At 35.0% G+C, this 23,651-nt stretch overlaps 1 protein-coding gene across 4 annotated transcripts in view; it reads right to left on the bottom strand.

Moving 5' to 3' along the window:
- Positions 1-23,651, bottom strand: part of CSMD3 (CUB and Sushi multiple domains 3) — a 1,146,349-nt gene that overhangs the window by 111,829 nt on the left and 1,010,869 nt on the right. For all 4 annotated transcript variants that reach the window (XM_045805628.2, XM_087864412.1, XM_045805629.2 and 1 more), the window contains one exon: positions 1,961-2,079. In XM_045805628.2, the coding sequence (XP_045661584.1) occupies positions 1,961-2,079 (119 nt within the window). The remainder of the gene's footprint in view (positions 1-1,960; positions 2,080-23,651) is intronic.

The raw sequence follows: 23,651 nt of genomic DNA, 5'->3' as shown, positions 1-23,651 counted from the left end.
TGGACAGCTACATGCAAGAGAATGAAACTTGACCACTATCTCACCCCATACACAAAAATAAACTCCAAATGGATGAAAGACCTCGATGTGAGACAGGAATCCATCAAAATTCTAGAGGAGAACATAGGCAACAACCTCTATGACATCGGCCAAAGCAACCTTTTTCATGACACATCCCCAAAGGCAAGAGAAACAAAAGATAAAATGAATTTATGGGACTTCATCAAGATTAAAAGTTTCTGCACAGCCAAGAAAACAGTCAGAAAAACTAAGAGGCAGCCCACGGAATGGGAGAAGATATTTGCAAATGACACTACAGATAAAGGACTGGTATCCAAGATCTACAAAGAACTTCTCAAACTCAATACACGAGAAACAAATAAACAAATCAAAAAATGGGCAGAAGATATGAACAGACACTTTTCCAATGAAGACATACAAATGGCTAACAGACACATGAAAAAATGTTCAAAATCATTAGCCATCAAGGAAATTCAAATCAAAACCACACTGAGATACCACCTTACGCCAGTTAGAACGGCAAAAATTGACAAGGCAAGAAACAACAATTGTTGGAGAGGATGTGGAGAAAGGGGATCCCTCCTACATTGTTGGTGGGAATGCAAGTTGGTACAGCCACTCTGGAAAACAGTGTGGAGGTCCCTTAAAAAGTTAAAAATTGAGCTACCCTATGATCCAGCCATTGCACTACTGGGTGTTTACCCCAAAGATACAGACGTAGTGAAGAGAAGGGCCATATGCACCCCAATGTTCATAGCAGCAATGTCCACAATAGCTAAATCGTGGAAGGAGCCAAGATGCCCTTCAACAGATGACTGGATTAAGAAGTTGTGGTCCATATATACAATGGAATATTACTCAGCTATCAGAAAGAACGAGTTCTCAACATTTGCTACAACATGGACGGCACTGGAGGAGATAATGCTAAGTGAAATAAGTCAAGCAGAGAAAGACAACTATCATATGATTTCTCTCATCTATGGAACATAAGAACTAGGATGATCGGTAGGGGAAGAAAGGGATAAAGAAAGGAGGGGTAATCAGAAGGGGGAATGAAACATGAGAGACTATGGACTATGAGAAATAAACTGAGGACTTCAGAGGGGAGGGGGGTGGGGGAATGGGATAGACTGGTGATGGGTAGTAAGGAGGGCACGTATTGCATGGTGCACTGGGTGTTATACACAACTAATGAATCATTGAGCCTTACATCGGAAACCGGGGATGTACTGTATGGTGACTAACATAATATAATAAAAAATCATTATTAATAAAAAAAAAAATAAAAAAAAAAATAAAAAAAAAAGATATATTAAATTATAAACTGAAATATAAGGTCCAGAAATATCTGATTGTACTTCTGAGAATAATAATTTGTAATGAAATGTTAAAGACTATAAATCATTAATTTCTAATTTTGCTTTCTCTAAGGAATCTATTTACTTAACATGGAATAGTTTCTGCCTCATATTTTTTTCTCAGTTACTTAATAGGTCAATTCTTTAGGGAGATTTTTATGCAACCATAAATTTGAGACCCTCTAAAATATATTTCTGGTTGATTTTCACTAATTGCAAAAATTTATTATCATGGAAGTTTCATTTAACGCTTTAAGTAGCACTTCATTTATATTTTCTAATTCTAAAGCTCCAAGAATTGAGTTGTTACATCCTATATGAACAGAGAGAAAAGTGTGAAGCAAAGATTAATTTTGATTCAAAAATAATCTTTGGTTACTTGCAAACAAAGCATATTTAGTCCGTTCTAGTAATTTCTCTCATGAATATGTTTTATGGACAAATTGAATAACTTTTGACTGAAGGCTATTGCAATTTGAAATCAATATTGTTTTAAAACTTTTGGATTACCAATCATTGTTCCATTAAAATACTCTGAAAAAGCAATGCAAATCAAAACTATAATTTAAAAATAGCCTTACCTGTAGAGAATATCCTTGATCACACTGAAAGGATACCACATCACCAACCATATATCTGTCTCCAATTTTCATTCCACTGCTAGGAGTTTGTGGTTCAGGACAGGAGTCCAAACCAATTGCTGAAAATATTTAAAGATATAAGCATAAGTAACTTTCAAATAATGAATGTTTAAATTATGCATATTAAATTACCAAATTGAATACTGGTATCATTAAAACTAGATTTTTACACTGGGACACTGGGGATGTTCTGTGAATGCTACTTAAGTGTGAACAAGATTTAACTGTAGTTGTTAAAAGCAATATGCTTGGAACTGTACCATAAAACTATTTCTTTGAATTTTCATGGCACCAACCATTAAATAACGATGTGATTATACTTAAAGTCTTTCTAACTCACAGTCTAAATGTCTTCTACTATAAAGCAAAAATTAAAAATTCCTAAAAAGAAAATCCCTTAATAAAAAATAAAACAACAATTTATTGTGAGAGTAATATGAAATTATATTTGTAAAATATTCTTAGTAAAATAACTAAAAAATTGCTATTTTGTCCATATCATCTGGTTCCTTTTTCTTTCACACAAAATGGGCTTTTTAATTTATGAGACATATTTTGAGATACTTATTGCATGTAACAGTTTTTTAATGTATTTTTAAGTAAGATGTATTCTCAAAAAAAAAATTTGTTCTCCAAATATATTATAATCAAAAAGGAGAAAAACATGTAGTTCATCGAGACCTGAAAAGTTAAGGTGACACCTGAAATCAGTTATTTCTGAAGGGAGATAATTCTATCATTTAAAACACTTCCATTATTTTTATAGTAACAATACATTTTTCAACATAGGAGAATAAAAGCATACTAAATATAAGTTGTTTTTCTAAAATGACTTACTTAAAGTCTGAAAAATTGATTTTTTTTGCCAAAACATTTTGAAAAATGATTATTAAGAATTTTTTATCTTCAATAAAAAACAGTGTTTATTATCCAATTCTTTGTAATTCACATTTGAAGCTAATCTAATGCATGTTTAAATTATGGGAGGAAGTAGTCACCACTCCAAAATCATTATATATCTTCATTTCATGAAAAAAATATTAAAAACTGAATCCTAAAGAATTACAATACTTCAGACATTCTTTTACTCCTTGATATTTCCCTCTGATGGATGCTCTCATAGCACCATTTTCTACATTTTTTGTGGTGCTTAACATAAATTAATAATGAATATATAACTGTGTAATTAGTTGTTCAATATTTATTTCCCCTCTGAGACTCCTTAAGGACAGCTTAGAGCACTGCATCTTAAGGAAGCATCCAATAAACATTGGTTGATTGGATGAATGAATAGTATGAAAAAGAACACGAATCCCTATTTTGATAACTTTTTAATAAATACTAATGTCTAGCTCTGCAAATGGAAGATATTCTCTTTCTAATAATACAATATTTAGAGTAGTTAAAAATCATTCCAAATTTAAGGTCATATTTAAGGATAGAAAATGACATAAAAGCACTAACTTGATAGAATTATGATTAGTTCAGAAAGGAAGACAGTGAAGAAGAGTAAACTCATCATTTGGGAATGCATTTGAGACAGCCCTAGAGGAGGTTAGGGAAGTCTATGAATTGGAGTTCCAACACTTATGCTTCAATTAGCTAGGTCTCTAACCATACACATGCTTCGTATTTCCCCATTTTTTTGTAAACTTGAATTCATGGATCTAGGCAAGGTAAGTCACCATTAAATTGTGACTTACCTTTAACATTTTAAGGGTTAATGTCTCACTTTTCCAACTAGATTTTCAGATCCAAAAGTAAAAGAAACTTATATTTGTTTTAATCCTATCTAATACCCGCTAATTGGTCTTACACATTCAATTTATCTGATTTCATAGAGCCCTTTTCAGGAATTAATGAATATCCCAAAAAAGTGCTTTATAATATAAACCTACAAGTCTTAAAAACAGGATTTCACCTTCCTTTGGTACAATCTTAGTTTTTTGGGAGTCCTGAACAGTACATTTATTACTCTTTACCACTAAGGTCATTCTTGCAGTCATTCTTACTAAGAAGGCCAAATTTTGTACACATTCATTTTTCTTTTCTTTCTATCAAGTACTCCATTCAGGGTCATATACACAGAAAACTATTAATATTCAGAAGTGGTGATTTCCTTTCCTGGAAAGAGGACAAATAAAACTATGGTACAGTGATATTATAAAATATTGAGAGCCTCATTTTTAAGTGAGTTTACACATAATATATACCAACACAGTAAAATATTTTAAAAGTTTTAACTTCAAAAATGTGATATAAAACTCCTGGCGGGGCTGGGTAGAACAGTCGGTTGAGCATTGGACTCTTGGCTTTGGTTCAGGTCATGATCTCAGGGTCTGGCTCAGCATGGAGTCTGCCTGGAGTTTCTCTTTCCCTCTCCCTTTGCCCTACTCCCATGCTCTCATTCTCTCTCTCAAATAAAATCAATCTTAAAAAAAAAATTTTACCTATTTATTTGACAGAGATAGAAACAGCGAGAGGGAACACAGGCAGGGGGAGTGGGAGAGGGAGAAGCAGGCTTCCTGCCGAGCAGGGAGCCCAATGCAGGGCTTGATCCCAGGACCCTGGGATCATGCCCAAGCCGAAGGAAGACACTCAATGACTGAGCCACCCAGGTGCCCTCAAATAAAATAAATCTTAAAATAAAATAAGATAAAAATGTGATATAAAACTCTGTAAGATACATAATAGCAATTATGTAAGTTAAAAAATTTTGTATAAAATATTATCAGAGAAAAATGAGCAAAAGGAAATATGCCAAATATTAGCATAGTTCTTGATTATGAGATCATTGATGATTTTTTTGCCTTTCCTTATATTTTTCTGAATTTCCAAAATTTTTATAATGAACATGAATTATTTTTATAAATAATAACATCACTCATCTATTAGATGAATTATTATTAGCAAAAAATTGGGGGTATAAGAACATACTCCCTTCTATTGTTGCAGAAGACATTGAGTTGGACCAGCTAATCTGTTGAATATGATTATTTCAGGGAAGAAAGTAAGGTGATGAGGTAGTCAGATAAGCAGAAGAAGTCACTGATGGCCTTTTTAATTTTTTTGCAGCCAATTATTTTTTGTACACTAAGGAAAATAAAGCAGAAATATCTAAAAATCTTGTAGTTCGTATTTTACATTTTTTATTTAAACAAATAGACTCTGGGGTGCCTGAGTGTTTCAGTCAGTTAAGTATCCTACTCTTGATTTTGGCTCAGGTCATGATCTCAGGGTTGTAAGATAGAGCCTGCATCAGGTTGGGTGTGGAGCCTGCTAAAGATTCTCTCCCTCCTTCTCCCTCTGCCCCCTCCCCCAGTCTCTCACTCTTTCTCTCTCCCTCTCTAAAAAAATTTTAAAAATAAATAAAAATTAATAAGTATGTAAAGTCTGAGTGATTAAATGATAACTTTAAAGTACCTTGATTTATCATGGTGATTATTCGTAATGTGTATAAATGTTGAATCACTATGTTGTACACCTGAAACTAATATAATCTTGTATGTCAACTACACTTCAATTTAAAAACTTTTAAAAACTCTAAGAATTATTTTCACTTCTTCGTAAGTAACAAAATCAATAGGTTATTTGTAAGGATCAACAAAGAGAGAGCAAATTTCTGTAAAAATGTTGCAAAGGATGCTCTCCTGATTAACCAAGGCAATCAAAACATTGAGTCATTTTCAGCTTTATGAGTGTCAATTTTGGTGTTGGCAATCAAAGATGTGCTCTGGGTGAATTTTTTTAATGGGAATTGGATCAATTAATCTGCTGTTGTAGCCAAAAACAAACAGAAATGAGTCCAGGGACAAATCCATATCAAAAATTGCATAAAGTTATGTCTGCTGTCAAATTACTGCAGGCAGTTACCCTGAATGAAAATACTGAAACCTCAGTCTTCACATTTCCAACATTTATTTATAACCATTTATTTATAGCCAAAAACTGTTCTCTCCAATTCTGTTCACAAGGCAAATCATTCTGCAGTAGAAAATGTTCTTAATCATATCATTTATATCTGATCATTCTGATTATATATACATATATTACTTTCCAGTATTCCATAATGACTTTAATGAGTCTTTGATGTTTTGAGAGAGGCAGACAGGGAGAAGAAGAAGCTTAATTACTGCTAAGACTTCCGGTAACATTGTTTTTAAAAGGAAAACCTCCTTAACAAGTTCAACATCACAATCTACGTATTCGGTGATAGGCAGTAAGGTGGGCATGTGATGTGATGAGCACTGGGGTTATGCGCAACTAATGAATCACTGAATGTTTTATAATTGAATTTAAATTAAAAAAAAACAACCTATGTATAAATTTATTGAAAATAAAGACCAAAATATTGCATCTGTGTACATGTAAGAAAGGAACAGGAATTGAATCGTGTGTCCTTGCACAAAGGTTGTATTCAGTAATAGTGAAGGTATTGTTATTTTAAATATATTGCAGGTCTTCAATTTTAAATTTTTCTCTAAATAACGGATTCAAGATAACCATTATTTCTTCTTTTAAGATTTATTTATTTATTTTAGAAAGAGAGAGAGCACAAGCAAGGTGAGGGAGGGGCAGAGGGAGAGAGAATCCTGAAGCTGACTTTGCGCTGAGCACAGAGCTGTAATGGGGCTCTATCCTTGGACCCTGAGATCATAATCTGAACTAGAACCAAGAGCCTGCCCTTAACCAACTGCCCCACTTAGGTGCCCAGGATAATATTATTCCTATCTTTATGTTACATATGAGGGTTTTTTAAAAAATATTTATTATTTATTTTTAGAGAGAGAGATAGTGAGCATGGGGAAGGGGCAGAGGGAGAGAAAGAGAGAGAGAGAATCCTCAGGCAGACTCCTCGCTGAGGACGGAGCCTGACCAGGGCCTCAATCCCAGGACCCCAAGATCATGATCTGAGAGGAAATCAAGAGCCAGCTGCTTAATGGACTGAGCCACCTACATATCCCCATAAAAGGGGATATTTATTTATGTGACAGAGAAAGAGAGAGAGAGAGAGAAACGCACAAGCATGGGGGCAGAGAAGCAGGCTCCCCGCTGACCAGAAAGCCTGACATGAGGCTTGATCCCAGGACCCTGGGATCATGACCTGAGCCAAAGGCAGATGCTTAACTGACTGAGCTACCCAGGCACCCCATGGGTTTTAAAAATATACTAGGATTACCATTCGGCATTCCACATTTGTCATTATAAGATAACAGTTTGAAAAAAGAAAAACAGAGAAGCTGGTGATAATCAAAGGGTGATTTCAATATGAGCTGGTTTAACTTCAATGGCAAACACACAGATTTTTTCTGGTATAATGTACCTTGTAATTAATTAATCTAATAAACAAGTATTTGTCAAATACCTACTATGTAACATGTAACTTCAATATTTGTAAGTTTTTTCCAGAAAGAACAGTTCTGACTTAATAGTCACTGATGGGCAACAGTGGTTTAGGAACATGTTGTGGTGCAGATTTAGCTCACATTTACCTTGATCCTTAAATTTTACTTACTTTACTTGTTCTTACCTCAATTAACATTTAACTTAGCATTACTCTGAATAATTAATTGAATGTTCAGTAATAGAAACTGCTTCTCAAATTTTAGTCTACAGTTTGATGCTAAGTTAAATGATAAAATGTTAAATAGAATGTGATATCATAAGCAATTATTATGCACCTATTATGTACTCTATATCATGTTACATGTCAGAAATGCAAAGATGAATTAGCAACATAAGCAACTATGCTCTAAAGAAATTCTTGATGAAGCAGGAGAAGGGAGTGGTTTAAAAGATTACAGGTAGTGGAACAATCACAGTAAATGAAGGTCATCCTTTATTAAAATAATTATTTCATAAAGAATAACTCTACTAAAAAGAAAAAAGAGCAGCAAACCAGAAAACAGACTCTTTTTTTAAAGATTTTATTTATTTGTTTATGAGAGAGAGCGAGCACCAGTGGGGGAAGGAGCAGAGGGAGAGGGACAAGCAGACTGAGCTGAGTGCAGAGCCTGACTTGGGGCTTTATCTCAGGACCCTGAAAAACTGAGAATCTGACACTTAACCGACTGAGCCACCCAGACACCCCAGAAAGCAGACTCTTAACAATAGAGAACAAACTGAGGGTTACTAGAGGGAGGTGGATGGGGGGAATAGTTAAATGGGTGATGGTATTAAGCAGGGCATTTGTGATGAGCACTGTGTGTCCTTTGTTTAAGTGCTGAATCACTAAACTCTACACCTGAAACTAATATTACACTGTATATTAACTAATTGGAATTTAAATAAAAATGAAAAAGAAAAGACATTGGAAATGGATTATTAACAAAAAAAAAGAATAACCCTACTAAAAAATTGTATATTTTACCAACTCATAATAATGAGGGGTAAGGTGAGTGTGATGTGCTGGCAGACAAGGTGGCATGTTGAATGAAGTTTTAAGTGATTTTTCCTTCTTTTATGGAAAAGAGGGGGAGTGGTTTTCCCCAAAACACACTGTAGTGTTTTGGAAAAGGCATCAAGAAATGAAGCCGAAAGGGAGATAGGGTATACATTGCAAACCATTTTATAATCTTAACCAATGTAGGAAATTGTATTTTCTTTCTCTGGGTAATGAAGGAAATTTTCAAAGTTATCAAGAAAACAACGTTTATCTGCATCTTGGCTCCATTAGTTTATCTTTTTGGTAAAGTCTGAAAAGATTTCTGTGCCTCAGTTCCCTCACCTGTTAAATGGGATGCAAAAATACTGACATCGTAGGAACACTGCACTGCTTAAAGAAAACAAGATATACATAATACTTAGAATAGTGGCAGGGACATAATAACTAACATTATTCAAAGTTTTAAACATGGAAGTGAGGTCGTTATTTAGCATTCTAGATAAAGGCTATTTTTTCCTGTTGTCATGAGAGTATGTTTCTGTATGTTTAAGATCAATAGGTTTCACATACATACTCTAGCAACATAAAGAAAATATGTAAAATGTCATATAAAGTGCCAAGAATTTAAGTACCTTGAAGTTTGTGATTAACCCAAAATAAAAAACTTCTATATAAGCTAAAATGTTACTGGTTTAACTGGGAGAAAAAACAAGAGACCAGGAGCAATGATATTAGCTCAAGATACAGCTAGAGAAAGTTTAGGAATACAAAAAACTGCGATGTTTCCAGAATTCAGAAACTTAGGCGGAAACCATTTCTAAGTCAACACCACAGAGATAAAAAGTCAATGAGATGATCATAAAATAAATTTTGATTAAAAGAAAAGAGGAAACTATGATAAAACTAATGGCCTTATAGGATTAAGGAGTGAGATGTGTTTGCAAAATCAATTACACTTATTTGCATTAAATATATTCTGTTAATGGCAATTGAAATTAGAAATGACAAATATTAATAATTTAATTTGAGCAGGAGATGTTTCTACAATTAACATTTTATGAGATGAAGTGCATAAACTAGTTAAAACAAGAAAATTAGTTTAAGTAAAAACATAATTAATCTTAAAATCACTATTTTTCTCAAATAATCAATTATTTAATTAGCCCAAGGGAGGAAACCATTTTTAGTGATTATAAAAATAAACTCATTAAGACCTAATGCATTATCTCTTAAGCATATTGCTTAAGGATGGAAAGCAGTAAAATAACTATTGTGCTGAATTGAATCTTTTGTTATTTATATAAGCTAGAGTTAAATGAATACATGTCTACGCATTTACTATTTTATGGCTACTTTTATGCTTTGGGGTATTCAGACCAGCCCTTCAACTATTAAGCAGAATGGAAAGATATTTTTGGATCACCTGTGTTTTCCCAGGATTTACAGCAAAATTATCAGTGGCATATATCATGAATGTTCTCTAGTTTAGGAGGATAGAAAAATATGCTCATTATGGTAACATGGGCCTTTGTGTTCCTCTGAGTGCTACGTCCTAAGATTTTTGAGTACCCTTTAAATTTGCAAACACCATTACCGCATGTAGTTTGCCCTTTTAAAACATGCACATTGTATAAGTTCAAAACCAAAAGCTGTTCATTGATTTATAGATGCTCCACTGCCCCTCTAGAATTTTCCATTAGTGAGATACAAGTGTGTATGGCAATAAATTTAAGGAAATGTGAAGGACATTATATATGCATATTACAACCAAATTGTCATTCCAGAATTGTTAATGATGAAGCTCTAACAGAACCCAGGTGCAGAGCAACTAGAAATTGTAAGTTCTCCTTGTGGAAGCTTACTAACAATTGATATATTTAGTGGCATTCCATGCACTAAGGACATTTTTCTTAGCAAAACATACACTTATGCAAGACATACAGTTATAACCAGGATTGCATTTGTCAAAACCAAACAAACAACAAAAAATACAAATTGTCAATTTAAAAATTTATTCCCACTTTCCAGCGTTCTTGGGGATGAGAAGACAGATAAATTTGGTACTTTATATGTTAGAAAAAATATATTAACTCAGAGCAGATATATCTATTCACATGACTACCAAACCAGCATACATTCCCAACACTCACACACACACACACACACAAAGATGTAGACTTATGTCCGCTTATATAACTCATGTCAGAAATTAGCAAAATACTAATCAGAATCTCAACTAATGTTTTAGCTTTTCTATATTGAGAGAGAAAAATGTATCCTCTAAACTCTGGAATTCTAATATATTTGCCTTAGCTTTCCTTGTGTCTTCCAAGGTTGCTAGGGAAACTTGTCTTCTTCCATTCTGCCTGTCTTTTTTTCTCTTCAACATTCAATTCCTTTTGTTATTAATGGAAAGTAAATTGAGGGTTTTTATCTTACCCTTTCCATTAACATTGGCTACCTGTTTATATATCAGGTAATTTTTAGAATCTGTTAGCATAAAACCAATATAAGACATCAAAGTTTCAGAAAAAAGTAACTGGAATAATGGGCATTAAGGAGAGCACGTGCCATGATGAGCACTGGGTGTTATAATGCCACTGATGAATCACTGAACACTACATCTGAAACTAAAAAGAAAGAAAGAAAGAAAGAAAGAAAGAAAGAAAGAAAGAAAGAAAGAAAGAAAGAAAGAAGAGAAAGAAAATTCTAAATTTATACTTACTACCTTGCTTTGTGTGTCTGTAATTTAGAAAAATTGCCCTGATTCAATTTATTTATGGACCAACTACAGCCTCCAACAGATCATAATTTGAGCAGCTTGACTATAAATATTAAAAATATACACACCCATAATAAATGTGGTATCCATTTGCCATCTTTTCTTAGTTTGCAAGTAGCACCATATGCACCTTCTATACCAATTTCATTCTTGAAAGTATATATTTGTACTGGCATTACCACTAGTTAAATTAGGGAATACTTTTGGTTTCTAGGTCCCACTGTAAGATGTGAGGTCTAATTATTACAGATAAATAAAAGTGGTTCTGTTGATCCTGGTTTGTTTAATTCAATAGCTAAAATCTAAAAATCAAAGAAAAAGTCTAAGGATTAAAAGTCCAGCTCTCCAATGGAATAAAACAGGACTGTGATTATAAAAAGTAGTATGATTTAGAGTAAAAACCAAAACAAAAAATCAGAAACCTAAGAACCATCTTCTACTCTTCCGTCTCTCTTATCTCCAACATCTAACTGGCCACAGATCTTACACAACCACAATAACCTCCTTCACAGTTTCTCATGTGAACTATTGCAATCCCTTTCTTGAGGCCTATTCTCTTCCTGCAATGCATTTTCCATTTTCCAAAATAAAAGGGCCCTTCAAAAATTCAAAACTAAGCATGTTACTCCCCAAATTGAAACCCTGGAGTGTGTCTCCAAGAAAGTGTCTATCACCTTCTTAATCTAATCTTTCAGCACTTAAGATACCATTTGACAATTTTAGCCACATTGGGTTCATCTCATCAGCGAGAGAGAATGGTATTTATTGAGAGCTTACTATGGACTGGGCATTATGATAAACACTTTTACATGGATGATCTCATTTAATTCTGAAGAAATATTTCAGGTTAGGTGTTATTATTATCCCAGATTACAGATGAGGAAACTGGGTTTTTAGGGGACTTTAGGAATGGCCTCGTGTCACATGGCTATCAAATGGCATTGTCAAGACAGAAACTGACATCTGATTCCAGAATAAATGGTCTTATACCCACCTACATTTCAAGAGGTCCCTTCAAAGGACCAAACTAATTCCATATCTGCACTTTAATTCTTACCTGCCAATAGGACTTCTATCCATCGTTCGGCGAAGTCTTCCTTGACTCCATTGTCAGTAATCCCTAACAGATTTGATCACTACCGTCTTTGTGTCATCACCTAAGTTATACAAGATGGCCTCATACTTTGGTCATTGTAAGAATAATCTTGGGATGCTGGTGAAAGTGCAAATGCTTGGCTGAGTCTCAGAAACATTGACTTGATCTTCTGGGGTACGGTCTTATCTAGACTTTTAACAAGATTTCAATGACCATAATGCACATTATCTGAGAAGCACCAACTTAAAACAATACGAACAGTGTTTACATTGTAATTTTGCAATTACTTGTTTGCACGTTCTTACAATTAGTCTGCAGGTTTTTAGGGCTAGATATTATGCAAATTTTAAACACTTACACCTAGAAATTATATGTAGTAATTAGTAAGTCCTCAACAAACATTTGATGTGTTCACAAGTGGTTTTGTTCTTATATTTGAAAGCAATATCGAGATGGAAAATCATGCGAAGAAACTCTAAGGAGGACTATAATATAGTGGTCAGGACTGTTTGCTCCAGTATCAAATTCTCAGAAGTTTTTATTCCACCTCTACTATTTACTAACTTTAAAAATATGGAGTTAAGAGATTATTATCTATAAAACAGGATTAAAAATAAGGTAATTGGGAAAATTAAATAAAGCTATATCTATAAAATATTAATACTGTGTTTGGCATATACTGAGCACTTGAAAAAATGTTAACTTTTTGGGGCACCTGGGTGGCTTAGTCGGTTAAGCACCTGCCTTGGCTCAGGTCCTGATCTCAGAGTCCTGGGATGGAGTCCCAAGTGGGGCTTCCTGCTCAGCAGGGAGTCTGCTTCTCCCTCTCCCTCTGCCCCTTCATCCACTTGTCCATGCTCTCTCTATTAGATAAATGAAATCTTAAAAAAATGTTAACTTTTGATGACATAATGATGATAATATAATGATTACAATAATCATGACAAAGGTATTGTTAAGCTACTAAGTAGTCATTCAAATGCTTATGGTTTATAATGCTCTGATACAAATGGCTGCTTGTCTATAGATATTCCGTGCTTTGAAAGTCATCATGGATAGACAAACAACTGTGAGCCTCAAATATTAGTATTTACCAAATTATGAAATAGTTATCCTTGCTTCAAATATTTTAAAAGTCAAAATGTATACCCAGCTACATAGAAATTTTCTTTAAAAATACAGAATAACACCTGAGAAGAAAATAGAGCGGTACAAAAACAAGTTGTTTTTTAATTTTAAAAATGTAGATTTTTAAAGGCCGGTCCTTCTTTAATAAGTAACTAACAAAAGAGCCTATTAGAAGGTGACATAGTTGGTGCAGCTAGCTTGCTGGCTATCAGGACTTCCGGTACCTGGGTGATAACAGCCAAGTCATAATGTACAGTTATACAAAGTAGTATAATTACACAAATATACAGTTATCTTCTTTGGATAAATGTAGTTACTGTTTTTTTTTCAATTTTGTAGCAAATATTCACTGGGGATGTAAAAACAAAAATGCAACACGACTGCACAATATCAGAAATAAATGATATACAATATACGGCCCTCAAGTAGCTTAATATTCATTGAGAAATAATTCAAGAATGCTAATTAAAATCAATTACCTAAACATCATAACTGCAAAACACCACAGTACCTTATAAGTTAGAGCATGACATTTCTCTGCTCAAAACTTTCTAATGAATTCCATTTCCATTAGGGAGAACACAACACTTGCATCCTTACAATAGTCTACAAGACGGCATCTCCCCTTCTCTCTCTCACCTCATTTATTCCTACTCTCACCTCCTTGCTGTTCTTCATACTTATGTTTCAGAGTGTTTGCTCTGGCTATCCCCTAAAACACACTTTCCTCACATATCAGCAAGGCTTATTCCTGCACCACCTTCCATCCTATGCTCAAATGTCACCTTCTCTTGAAGGTCTACCTTGACCATCTAAACATCCTCTCTGCAGCCCTAGCATTCCAGATCCCTCAAACCTTCATCTATCTTCCTTTTTTTTTTTTTAAAGATTTTATTTATTTTTTAGAGAGAGAGTGGGGGAAGGGCAGAGGGAGAGAATCTCAAGCAGACTCCCCCCACTGAGTGCGGAACCTATTCCAGGGCACGATTCCATGACCTTGAGATCACAACCTCAGTTGAAACCAAGACTCATTTCCTCAACCAACTGAGCCACCCAGGTGCCCTCATCTATCTTATTCCATGAATTTTCACTTTCTGAAGTGCTCTATAGCTTAATAATTTATTAACTTTTGTCTTTTTTGTCCTCACATGCTATAGTCTTGGACTATAAGCTCCAAGAACACAAGAGGATATTGTCTCTTTCATTCACAAATGCAAACTATGCCTGGCACACAAGTGTTCAGTAAATATTTATTGAATTCATAAATATATAAGCACTGAGGGAGTGAAAGGGAATGATATCAGAATCCAGAAAAAGAAGAAAAACACTTTCAGAATGAGCTGATTGGATCAGTTAAGATTTAGGGTAATATATAAAGTAAGAATTGTACAGCTAGAAAAGGAAGAAATGTGGGGCATTCAGCTGGAGGAAATAAATGGGGAGAGGAGGAAAGAGGAACCACATGATATATCTAGGAAACAATTACTTCATTTGATTAAGGGGGAAATATTACAAAGTACATTTGGTAAAAAATGACATAAGAAATTACTGTTGGAGTAGGATGCTAAAGAATGTTGCCTTTCTTTAATAGGTAATAGGAAAACAATGACATGAAATGATCAAAATGGGCCTCTAGAAATAATGAGACTAAGGCATGAGAGGATAGAACGGGCTCAAGGAACATCAGGTTTGTCTGATGTTAATCATAATCATAATCATCATGGTCAGGCACTCCTAAGTTAAAATGTCATGATCTCCAGTTCAAGGAGGAAAAGAGCACTGTAGATAAAAACCTATTTGTCAGCATTTACCTTTCAAGTAAATGAAAAGCAAGGCATATCTGTCTAGTAATTGTACCACTGGATAATCTAGATTTTTTTTTTCCTAAAAGCCTCATGAGTGAGTAGGAAAATCAGACCGAGAATATACTCTCTTGCTGAAAGGAATCTCAGCCAAATTTCCATTTCCCAAGACAGAGGAACACCTGCCATGTTTCCTGAAACCTTTACTGTTTAAAATCATCCTTTGGGAATATAGGAAGAGTCTACTTTCTCGGTTAAAAAACAAAACAAACAAACATGAAATCTGTCCTTTTTATAGCAAACCTTAATGTCTTCTGCATCTGTTGCTAGTATTCGTAGTGTGATTATGAGACCGTTATTTCCCCATTGTGATTCCCTCCTTATGTTACCCTGTGGGCATAACTTTTATCTCAGAGGCTGCCAGAAATGAAATACCAAAGATGTGCAGTGAAAAAGGGGTCTTCTCAATGGAGAAAAGTTAATATAACTACCTTGTTTATAACAGACAGACACACACACACACATTATTTTCCTAGTACCCAACCGCTTAAGCATTTTGCTTTTTCTAAGTATCAAAACTTAGATTTAAATTTTTTTCATGTAGTCCTTATATTCGTTTAAAAAACTGTTTCCTCTTAAAGAGGCCATTGTGTTCTTACATCTCAACCACTAATTTGGGCAGCTTCTGAAAACATAAAGAGTTCTTTAAAATTTTTATGTCTAGTTAATATAACCTACCTCCACAAGTCAGATCGTTGCGTTACTACAAGATAAATTTTTCTTCACTAGGGGAAGATTTAAAAACTTGACAGAAATTAAGGTACTCTTTCCATAAATAAAACAGACTATTGGCAAAAAAAAAAAAAAAAAAAAAAAAGCCACTGTGCTTGGATGTATTCGCCAGCATTTCTGGAAGGGATGCATTCGAGTGTGCGCTGAGTGAGATTACCCTGCTGGACACTGCACCAAAACCACAGCTGCTCCAGGCAGCTTTTGATCCACCAAATGTATTATAACTGCTTTTCAATCTGTTAGGAACAGGCAGCCAAAAATACTGCCATAGCTTGTTTTATAAATTTGTCCTCGAAGACTAGAGCGTAAGTTATTAGTCATTTTAATTCTATAAAGCTGGACTTAAATTTCCTTGTTCAACCCCCCCCCCCCATTCTCTTGCACTTACTCAGTATTTTGCAAATGTCCTTATTGATCAGACAATAGATTTGAAAACATGGAGACTATTCCAAAACCTTCTTAATTAATTAAAAGAACATCAGGCATTCTCTGGCACTGATTTCACGACTATCCACTAAATGTATCCTTTTCTCTTTTCTCTCCTCTCTTTCTCTGTCTGCCTGTCCTAATTGTCCTGCTTTTCCCATCCTCTGTAACTTTTTCTCATCTATTTCTCTATATTTCATCTTTCTATTTATAGTTCCTATTTACATTTAGATTCACTGACTTGTCTAAAAGCAACACATGGAACTGAAGCGTTTGTATGCTACAACATTACCAAGTGTAACTATTTAGTGAGGCATTTATTTAATTTCCAAAAAGAAAGGTCTACTTCCACCTGGAGAATCTTTAACTTCTATTAAGTTATAATTTGATTTAAAAAATGTTTTAATATAACTTTACATTCTTTTTGTAGTACTGGTTTATTATTATTATATTTATTTTAATCCAGGAAGTTTTTTTAGAATTTTGCTCCAGTTAAAAGAGAACATCTAGGGGCGCCTGGGTGGCTCATTCGTTAAGCGTCTGCCTTTGGCTCAGGGCGTGATCTCAGAGTCCTGGGATTGAGCCCCACATCAGGCTCCTCTGCTGGGAGCCTGCTTCTTCCTCTCCCACTCCCCCTGCCTATGTGCCCTCTCTCGCTGGCTGTCTCTCTCTCTGTCAAATAAATAAATAAAATCTTAAAAAAAAAAAAAAAAAAGAGAACATCTAGCAAATGATATGATGTGTTAGGTAAGGGCCCTCAACACAATGCTTACAAATTTTGGTGGTCATCTTATCATCTTCTAATAGGATTCCACATTGTGATTTTTGAAAAGTACAGTTAATACTATCTCTAGATTGTCCACATACAGTGCCAAGCTTTTTTCTTTTTTTCTCTCATGGGTGGAGAATCAAGATACCTACTAATTCTTTTTTTTTTTTTTTTTTTTTAGATTTTATTTATTTGACAGAGAGAGAGTGAGAGAGCACAAGCAGAGGGAGCAGCAGGAAGCCCAATGTGGGGCTCAATCCCAGGACCCTCAGATCATGACCTGAGCTGAAGGCAGATGCTCAACTGGCTGAACCATTCAGGTGCCCCTAAGATATCTACTAATTCGTAGGAAGTATCTGGGGATCGATTTGAAGTCAAAGCATCATTTGGGAATACTTACTTCAGATTATGTGAACTCAAAGCTAATAAACTAAATGCCATTCCCTGTGAGTAATCTTATTTTTTAAAGCAACTGCACATATAATATATACATGAATACATCATTTGTTCTCATGCTCATTCAATACCAATGGTGAATTCTTTGCCACATTCTTGAATTTGATCCAGATAACTAACTTAGAAAATTCTAGCATTCTTTGATTGTTCATTTTATAGAAATGACTCATAACACAGTCAGATAGATAATCACAACAGGGCAAAAACACATTTCATGTAATAGAGTTTACACTTAATTAGGACAGAGATTTATCTCATTTACCTTCTAATCCTTCTACAGTTCTCATCAGACTACCCTTGACATAGTTAGATACTCAACTCTACTTTTTAAATTAGATATCACGATTTAACATGCTCAGATTATATTTCTAGCATGTCTTTTCTGTCAAAGAATTTGGTTTACAAGACCTAAATTTGTGAGATTTAAATCTACTAGTCATTGTTTTCCTTTATGAAGATCAAACTCTCAATTATTTGTTCTAAGAAGCCAGCTGCTTTGTATTATTAACACCTATTATTTATTGATTGGAATATGACTCAACTTCCTTCATTTATTGAACATAATTAAGGGTTTCTTTTTTTTTTTTAAAGATTTTATTTATTTATTCGACAGAGAGAGACAGCCAGAGAGAGAGGGAACACAAGCAGGGGGAGTGGGAGAGGAAGAAGCAGGCTCATAGCGGAAGAGCCTGATGTGGGGCTCGATCCCGTAACGCTGGGATCACGCCCTGAGCCAAAGGCAGCCGCTTAACCGCTGTGCCACCCAGGCGCCCCTAATTAAGGGTTTCTAACCAAGGGGCGCCTCGGTGGCTCAGTTGGTTAAGCGGCTGCCTTCAGCTCAGGTCATGATCTCAGGGTCCTGGGATCAATCAAGCCCTGAGATGGGCTCCCTGCTCAGAGGGAGTCTGCTTCCCTCTTTCCCTCAGCCCCTCCCCCACCACTTGTGTTCACTTTCTCTCAAATAATAAAATCTTAAAAAAAAAAAGAGAGAGGGTTTTTGACCAAAAGAATCATCTGAAAAATTACAGACCATTGGGTAAGCAATTCCATTAAATTTTAGTGATCTTATATATCTTACACAGATAAAAGACCTTTTTGGCATCCAACAAAACATTTTATAAGCAAAAGTTGTATATGAGGAAAAATTTAAAAAAAAACTTCCCTCAATTTCTTTGTGAGTATGATAATTTAATAATCTATGTTATGAATACCTATCAAAACATGCTGCTTTTTAAAGTGTATTATCTATACTGAAGTTAAATTTCTGATTATGACGTCCTACACCTTTCAGGAACAGCCCTGCCTGTAGAAGCAGCCTTAGTTCCTAGTGCTGCCTCAGACCTTACACACTAGTCCTACTGAACTAGGCGTAATTCTCCTAAATGTACCATACGTCATAGCTCTGTCTGAACGTGAAGTTCTCATGCTAAAAAAAATCCAATCCTCCTTGTCTAACTGTAAAATCCCTGCTTATTTGTTAAGACTCTGCCAAAGTGTCATGTCCTACTTGAAGTACTTCCTGAACTTTCTAAATAGAGCTTATTACTTTCCACTTTTGTGCAGTCTACCATAAACATCTCTATTCCTATATTTATAGCACCGTGTTATTGCTTTACCTTTCTGTCTCTTCTACTAGACTATGATCTTCCCAAAGAAAGATATGGTGACATATTTATCTTTGCATTTTCCATGTTGAGCATACTGTCTGATACACAGTAGCTGTTCCATATATTTATGGTTGAATGAAGAATGAATGAATCTTCTTTTACTGATTTGTTATCTATTTACATTACAAGGATACATTTATTGTGTCTGAGATCAGCAATAGCTGGAACGCAAACTTCAAAATAAAACAAAAAAAAATTGTCCAAAATCAATTAACCAGTATTTATTTAGCACATGCCTATCATTATAGCCTCTGTTCCTTCCCACAGGGAGTTTCTATTTTATCAGAATTTCCACTGTAGCTTATATGTTACAGTGATGGACTGAGTGGTCTGGAGAAATGATATTGAGGAAATAATACCTAGTGTGATACCGTCAGGCAGCAGAAGTCAACAGAATTACAAAATGTGCTCAGATTAGGGTACTAAATGCCTTAATGAACAACAGCATCAGTATAAGTTTACTGATGTTAATAATATGTGTCAATTTATATATTTATCTTCTACTTCTAGGTGTTGTATCACAGCCAACAAATGTATTTTGAATGCCTAATAGTATTCAAGGACTGTGCTTAGTGCAAGAGACAAAGGATATTCTAAATGGACACGGTCCTGTCTTAATGGCAGATCCTGTCTTCCTGGAGCTTCCATTGTAGGAAGACAGTACATAAACCCCAAATTACCAAAATAATCACCCATTATAGTTGTGATAATTTTGTGTAGCCAAAAAAAAAAAAAAAAAAACCCACAACAAAAAAAAGCAAAATCAAATATGTCTCATATATGTATTTAACTAGGGTGCATAAGCCATTTTTGTCTCTAAAAGTTTTGTAAGGAGTTGGGCAATTAGTGTATATTTTCTCTTGTCACCAGAAAAGTCACTTAGTCCAATTATAGGTTTAAAATGTCTACAGAATCCAGTTCTTTTTACAATTAGACAATATTTATAATGAAAGAGGAGACATTACATCTGATACCATAGGAATAAAAAGGATCTTAAGAGATGAGACTACTACAAACAATTACACACCAACAAATTGGATACTCTAGAAGAAATGGAAAAATTCCTGTCATGAAGAAATAACAAATCTCAATAGACCAATAATGAGAATATAGAATTAAATAAGTAACCAAAACTCTCCCAGCAAAATAAAGCTCAGGAACAGGTGACTGCATGGGTACATTTTGCCAAACATTTAAAGAATTAACATTGATCCCTCTCAAACTCTTTCAAAATACTGAAGAAGAGGAAATAGTTTTAAATTCATTTTTTGAGATCCACATTTCCCTGATGGCCATAGCCAAAGATATTACAAGAAAACTATAAGACAACATACTTGATGAAATAGATGCAAAATCCATAGCAAAATACAAATAAACCAAGTTAAACAGCACATCAAAAGGATTATACACTATGACCAAATTGAATTTATCCCTGGGGTGCAAGGATGGTTCAACATACACAAATAAATGTGATATACTACAATAACAGATTAAAGGATAAAGCTATGATTATCTTAATAGATGCAGAAAAAGCACTTGACAAAATACAATATCTTTTTATGATAAAAACTCCCAACAAATTTGATGTAATGGAATGTAGCTTGAAATAATATAGGCCATCCATGAAAAATCCACAGCTATCATCATACTCAACAGTAAAAAAACAAAACAAAACAAACAAACAAAAAACCTCAAAGCTTTTCATCTGAGATCAAGAGCAAGGCAAGGATGCCCAACTCTCACCACTTCTAATCACATAGTACTGGAATCCTAGTCAGGGAAATTGGACAAGAAAAAAAAAGCATCCAAATTAAGGAAGAAGTGGACATACCTCTGTTTGCAGGTAACAGGATCTTATATGTAGAAAACCCTAACTCCGCAGGACAGTAAATTCTGTAAGGTTGCTATACAAAATATCAGAAATCACTTGTAATTCAAGACACTACCACCAAAGTATCTGAAATGGAAGTTTATAAAACAATCCTATTTACAGTAGCATCAAAAAGCATAAAATACTAAGGAATAAAAAGTTAACCAAGGAAATGAAGACTTATATATGGAAACTACACAACAGTGATGGAAGAAATTGAAAAAGACACAAGTAAATGGAAAGGTATTCCATGTTCATGGACTGGAACACATAATATTGTTAAAATATCCATAATACCCAAAGTTATCTACAGGTTCAATGCAATCACTACTAAAACCCCCACAGCATTTTTTACTGAATTAAATAAATAAATAATCCTAAAATTTATATGGAACCACAAAAGACCCAAAGTAGCCAAAGCAATCTTGAGAATGAAGACCAAAACTGGAGACATCACACTTTCTAAGATCAAAATACATTACAAAACTATAATAATTAAAACAGTATTGTGCTGGCATAAAGATAGATGTATAGATGAATAAAGAGAATAGAGAATTCAGAGAATCCAGTTGATAAACCCACATCAACTTATCTTTGTCAAAGTTTCAAAAATACACAACAGAGTGAGAATAATCTCTTCAGCAAATGATTTTGGGGAAACTGGATGTCCACAAGCAAAAGAACAAAAACACACCCTTATCTTACATCATATACAAAAATTAACTCAAAATGGATTAAAGACTTAAAGATAAGATCTGAAAATGTAAAATTCCTAGAAGAAAACATAGGGGAAAGTGTCATGACACTGGTCTTGGTAATGTTTTCCTGGGCATGATAACAAAGTAGAGGGAACAAAAGCAAAAATAGACAAGTGGGGCAACATCAAAATAAAAGGGTTCTGCATAGCAAAGGAAACAATCAACAGAGCAAAAAGCAACCTAAAGAATGGAGAAAATATCTACAAACCATATATCTAATATCAGGTTAATACTCAAAATATATAAGGAACTCCTACACCTTAATAACAAAAATAAATAATCTGATTTTTAAAATAGGCAAAGGACTTAAGTAGACATTTCTCCAAAGATGACATACAAATGACCAATAGGGGTATGAAAAGATGCTCAACACCTCTAATCATCAGGAAAATGAAAGCAAATCAAAACCACAATGAGGTAATCACTTCACACCTATTAGGATGGCTATTGGTAGAAAAAGAAAAAAGGAGTGATGTCCACAGGATAGCTGAATAAGATGTCCTTTATTACAGCCTCTCCTTAGCAACAACAATATGGCAGCCATCCATGGACAACATGCCTCTGTGGGAGATGTGAGATCCAGGTAGGAGATGGTGAAATCCCAGTGCAGTCCAAGAATGAGAAGAGCCATTTGGAAAAGACAGACCAGCCCCTAGGTGGCTGAATGAAAAACAACTGCATAGCACTGAGAACTTGGCAACAACCCCACTTGCCATTGGTTCTGTCATCAAAAAATACATGGAGAGATCCAGGAGTCGTCTCACTTACCAGTGTATCAGGTAACAGGTATATATAGGCTTTGGTGCTGGCTGTGGACTCTGAAAGTGCCCTTTGAACTGGCTCTAGCACCTCTGAGCCACAGTTTAAGAGCTTCTGGAGAACACTGGTTTACATAATCACCCATGAATGAGAGACCCTTTATGGATGTCCAGGAATCTGGTAGGAGTCCAACACATCATTGGAACCACAACAACAAAAAATCAAAATTGGACACACTGCTGAGGGTAAGAGGAAAAATCTGACTTTCTCTGTATCACCCCTCCCCCAAGATAATATAGCCCAGTGCTAAGAGATCTCTAATTGACCCATGATTTCTCCTATTGTAGAAAATAAGTGTGTGTGAGTGAGTGCTTGACTTTCCCAGCTGTGCAGGAAGCTACCAGAGAGGTAACAGGCACATCTTTCTCTTGCCTCATCCACAGTATTGAGTCATGACCTGAAAAACTAAGGGCTGATGAGAATCTGGGAAAAGAGAAGCCAGAGCTCAGAAAGGAACAGGCCAAGAATATGCAGATTCTACTAATTATGTACATCAAGAGGCCTGCTAATGAGCCAGTGGGATGGACACCTCACCTGTGGATTCCCCCAGCTGGTCCATGGGCATCTGCAGTGTTTTGGCACCTCTTCCAAATACCCCAATATCTGATGGCTGACCTCCTGTACATGCTTTCAACAATAGCAAGAGCAAAGCTTTTGTAGACAGCTGGTGAGCATGTGCAGAAAGCTGGCCCAAATTTGTGGACCTGGAAGGGATAACAGTCTTGAAGCATTTATCACCACCCTTGGGAAAGCAAAAGAGAAGTCGTTCATACAGGGCCTGGCTCTAGAAGATTAAGAGAAGGAATACAAGCTTAAGAGCTCTGTCATAAGGGGGAGCAAGAAGTGTGGAGCATGCATATTCATAGAAGGTCTGAGAAAGC

The sequence above is a fragment of the Ursus americanus genome, chromosome 9 (genome assembly GCF_024610735.1).
Source record: "Ursus americanus isolate L20-20 chromosome 9, mUrsAme1.1.p, whole genome shotgun sequence".
NCBI classification, from domain to species: domain Eukaryota; kingdom Metazoa; phylum Chordata; class Mammalia; order Carnivora; family Ursidae; genus Ursus; species Ursus americanus.
The sequence above is the reverse complement of the archived record's forward strand: the minus strand, read 5'-3'. Positions and strand labels throughout refer to the sequence as shown.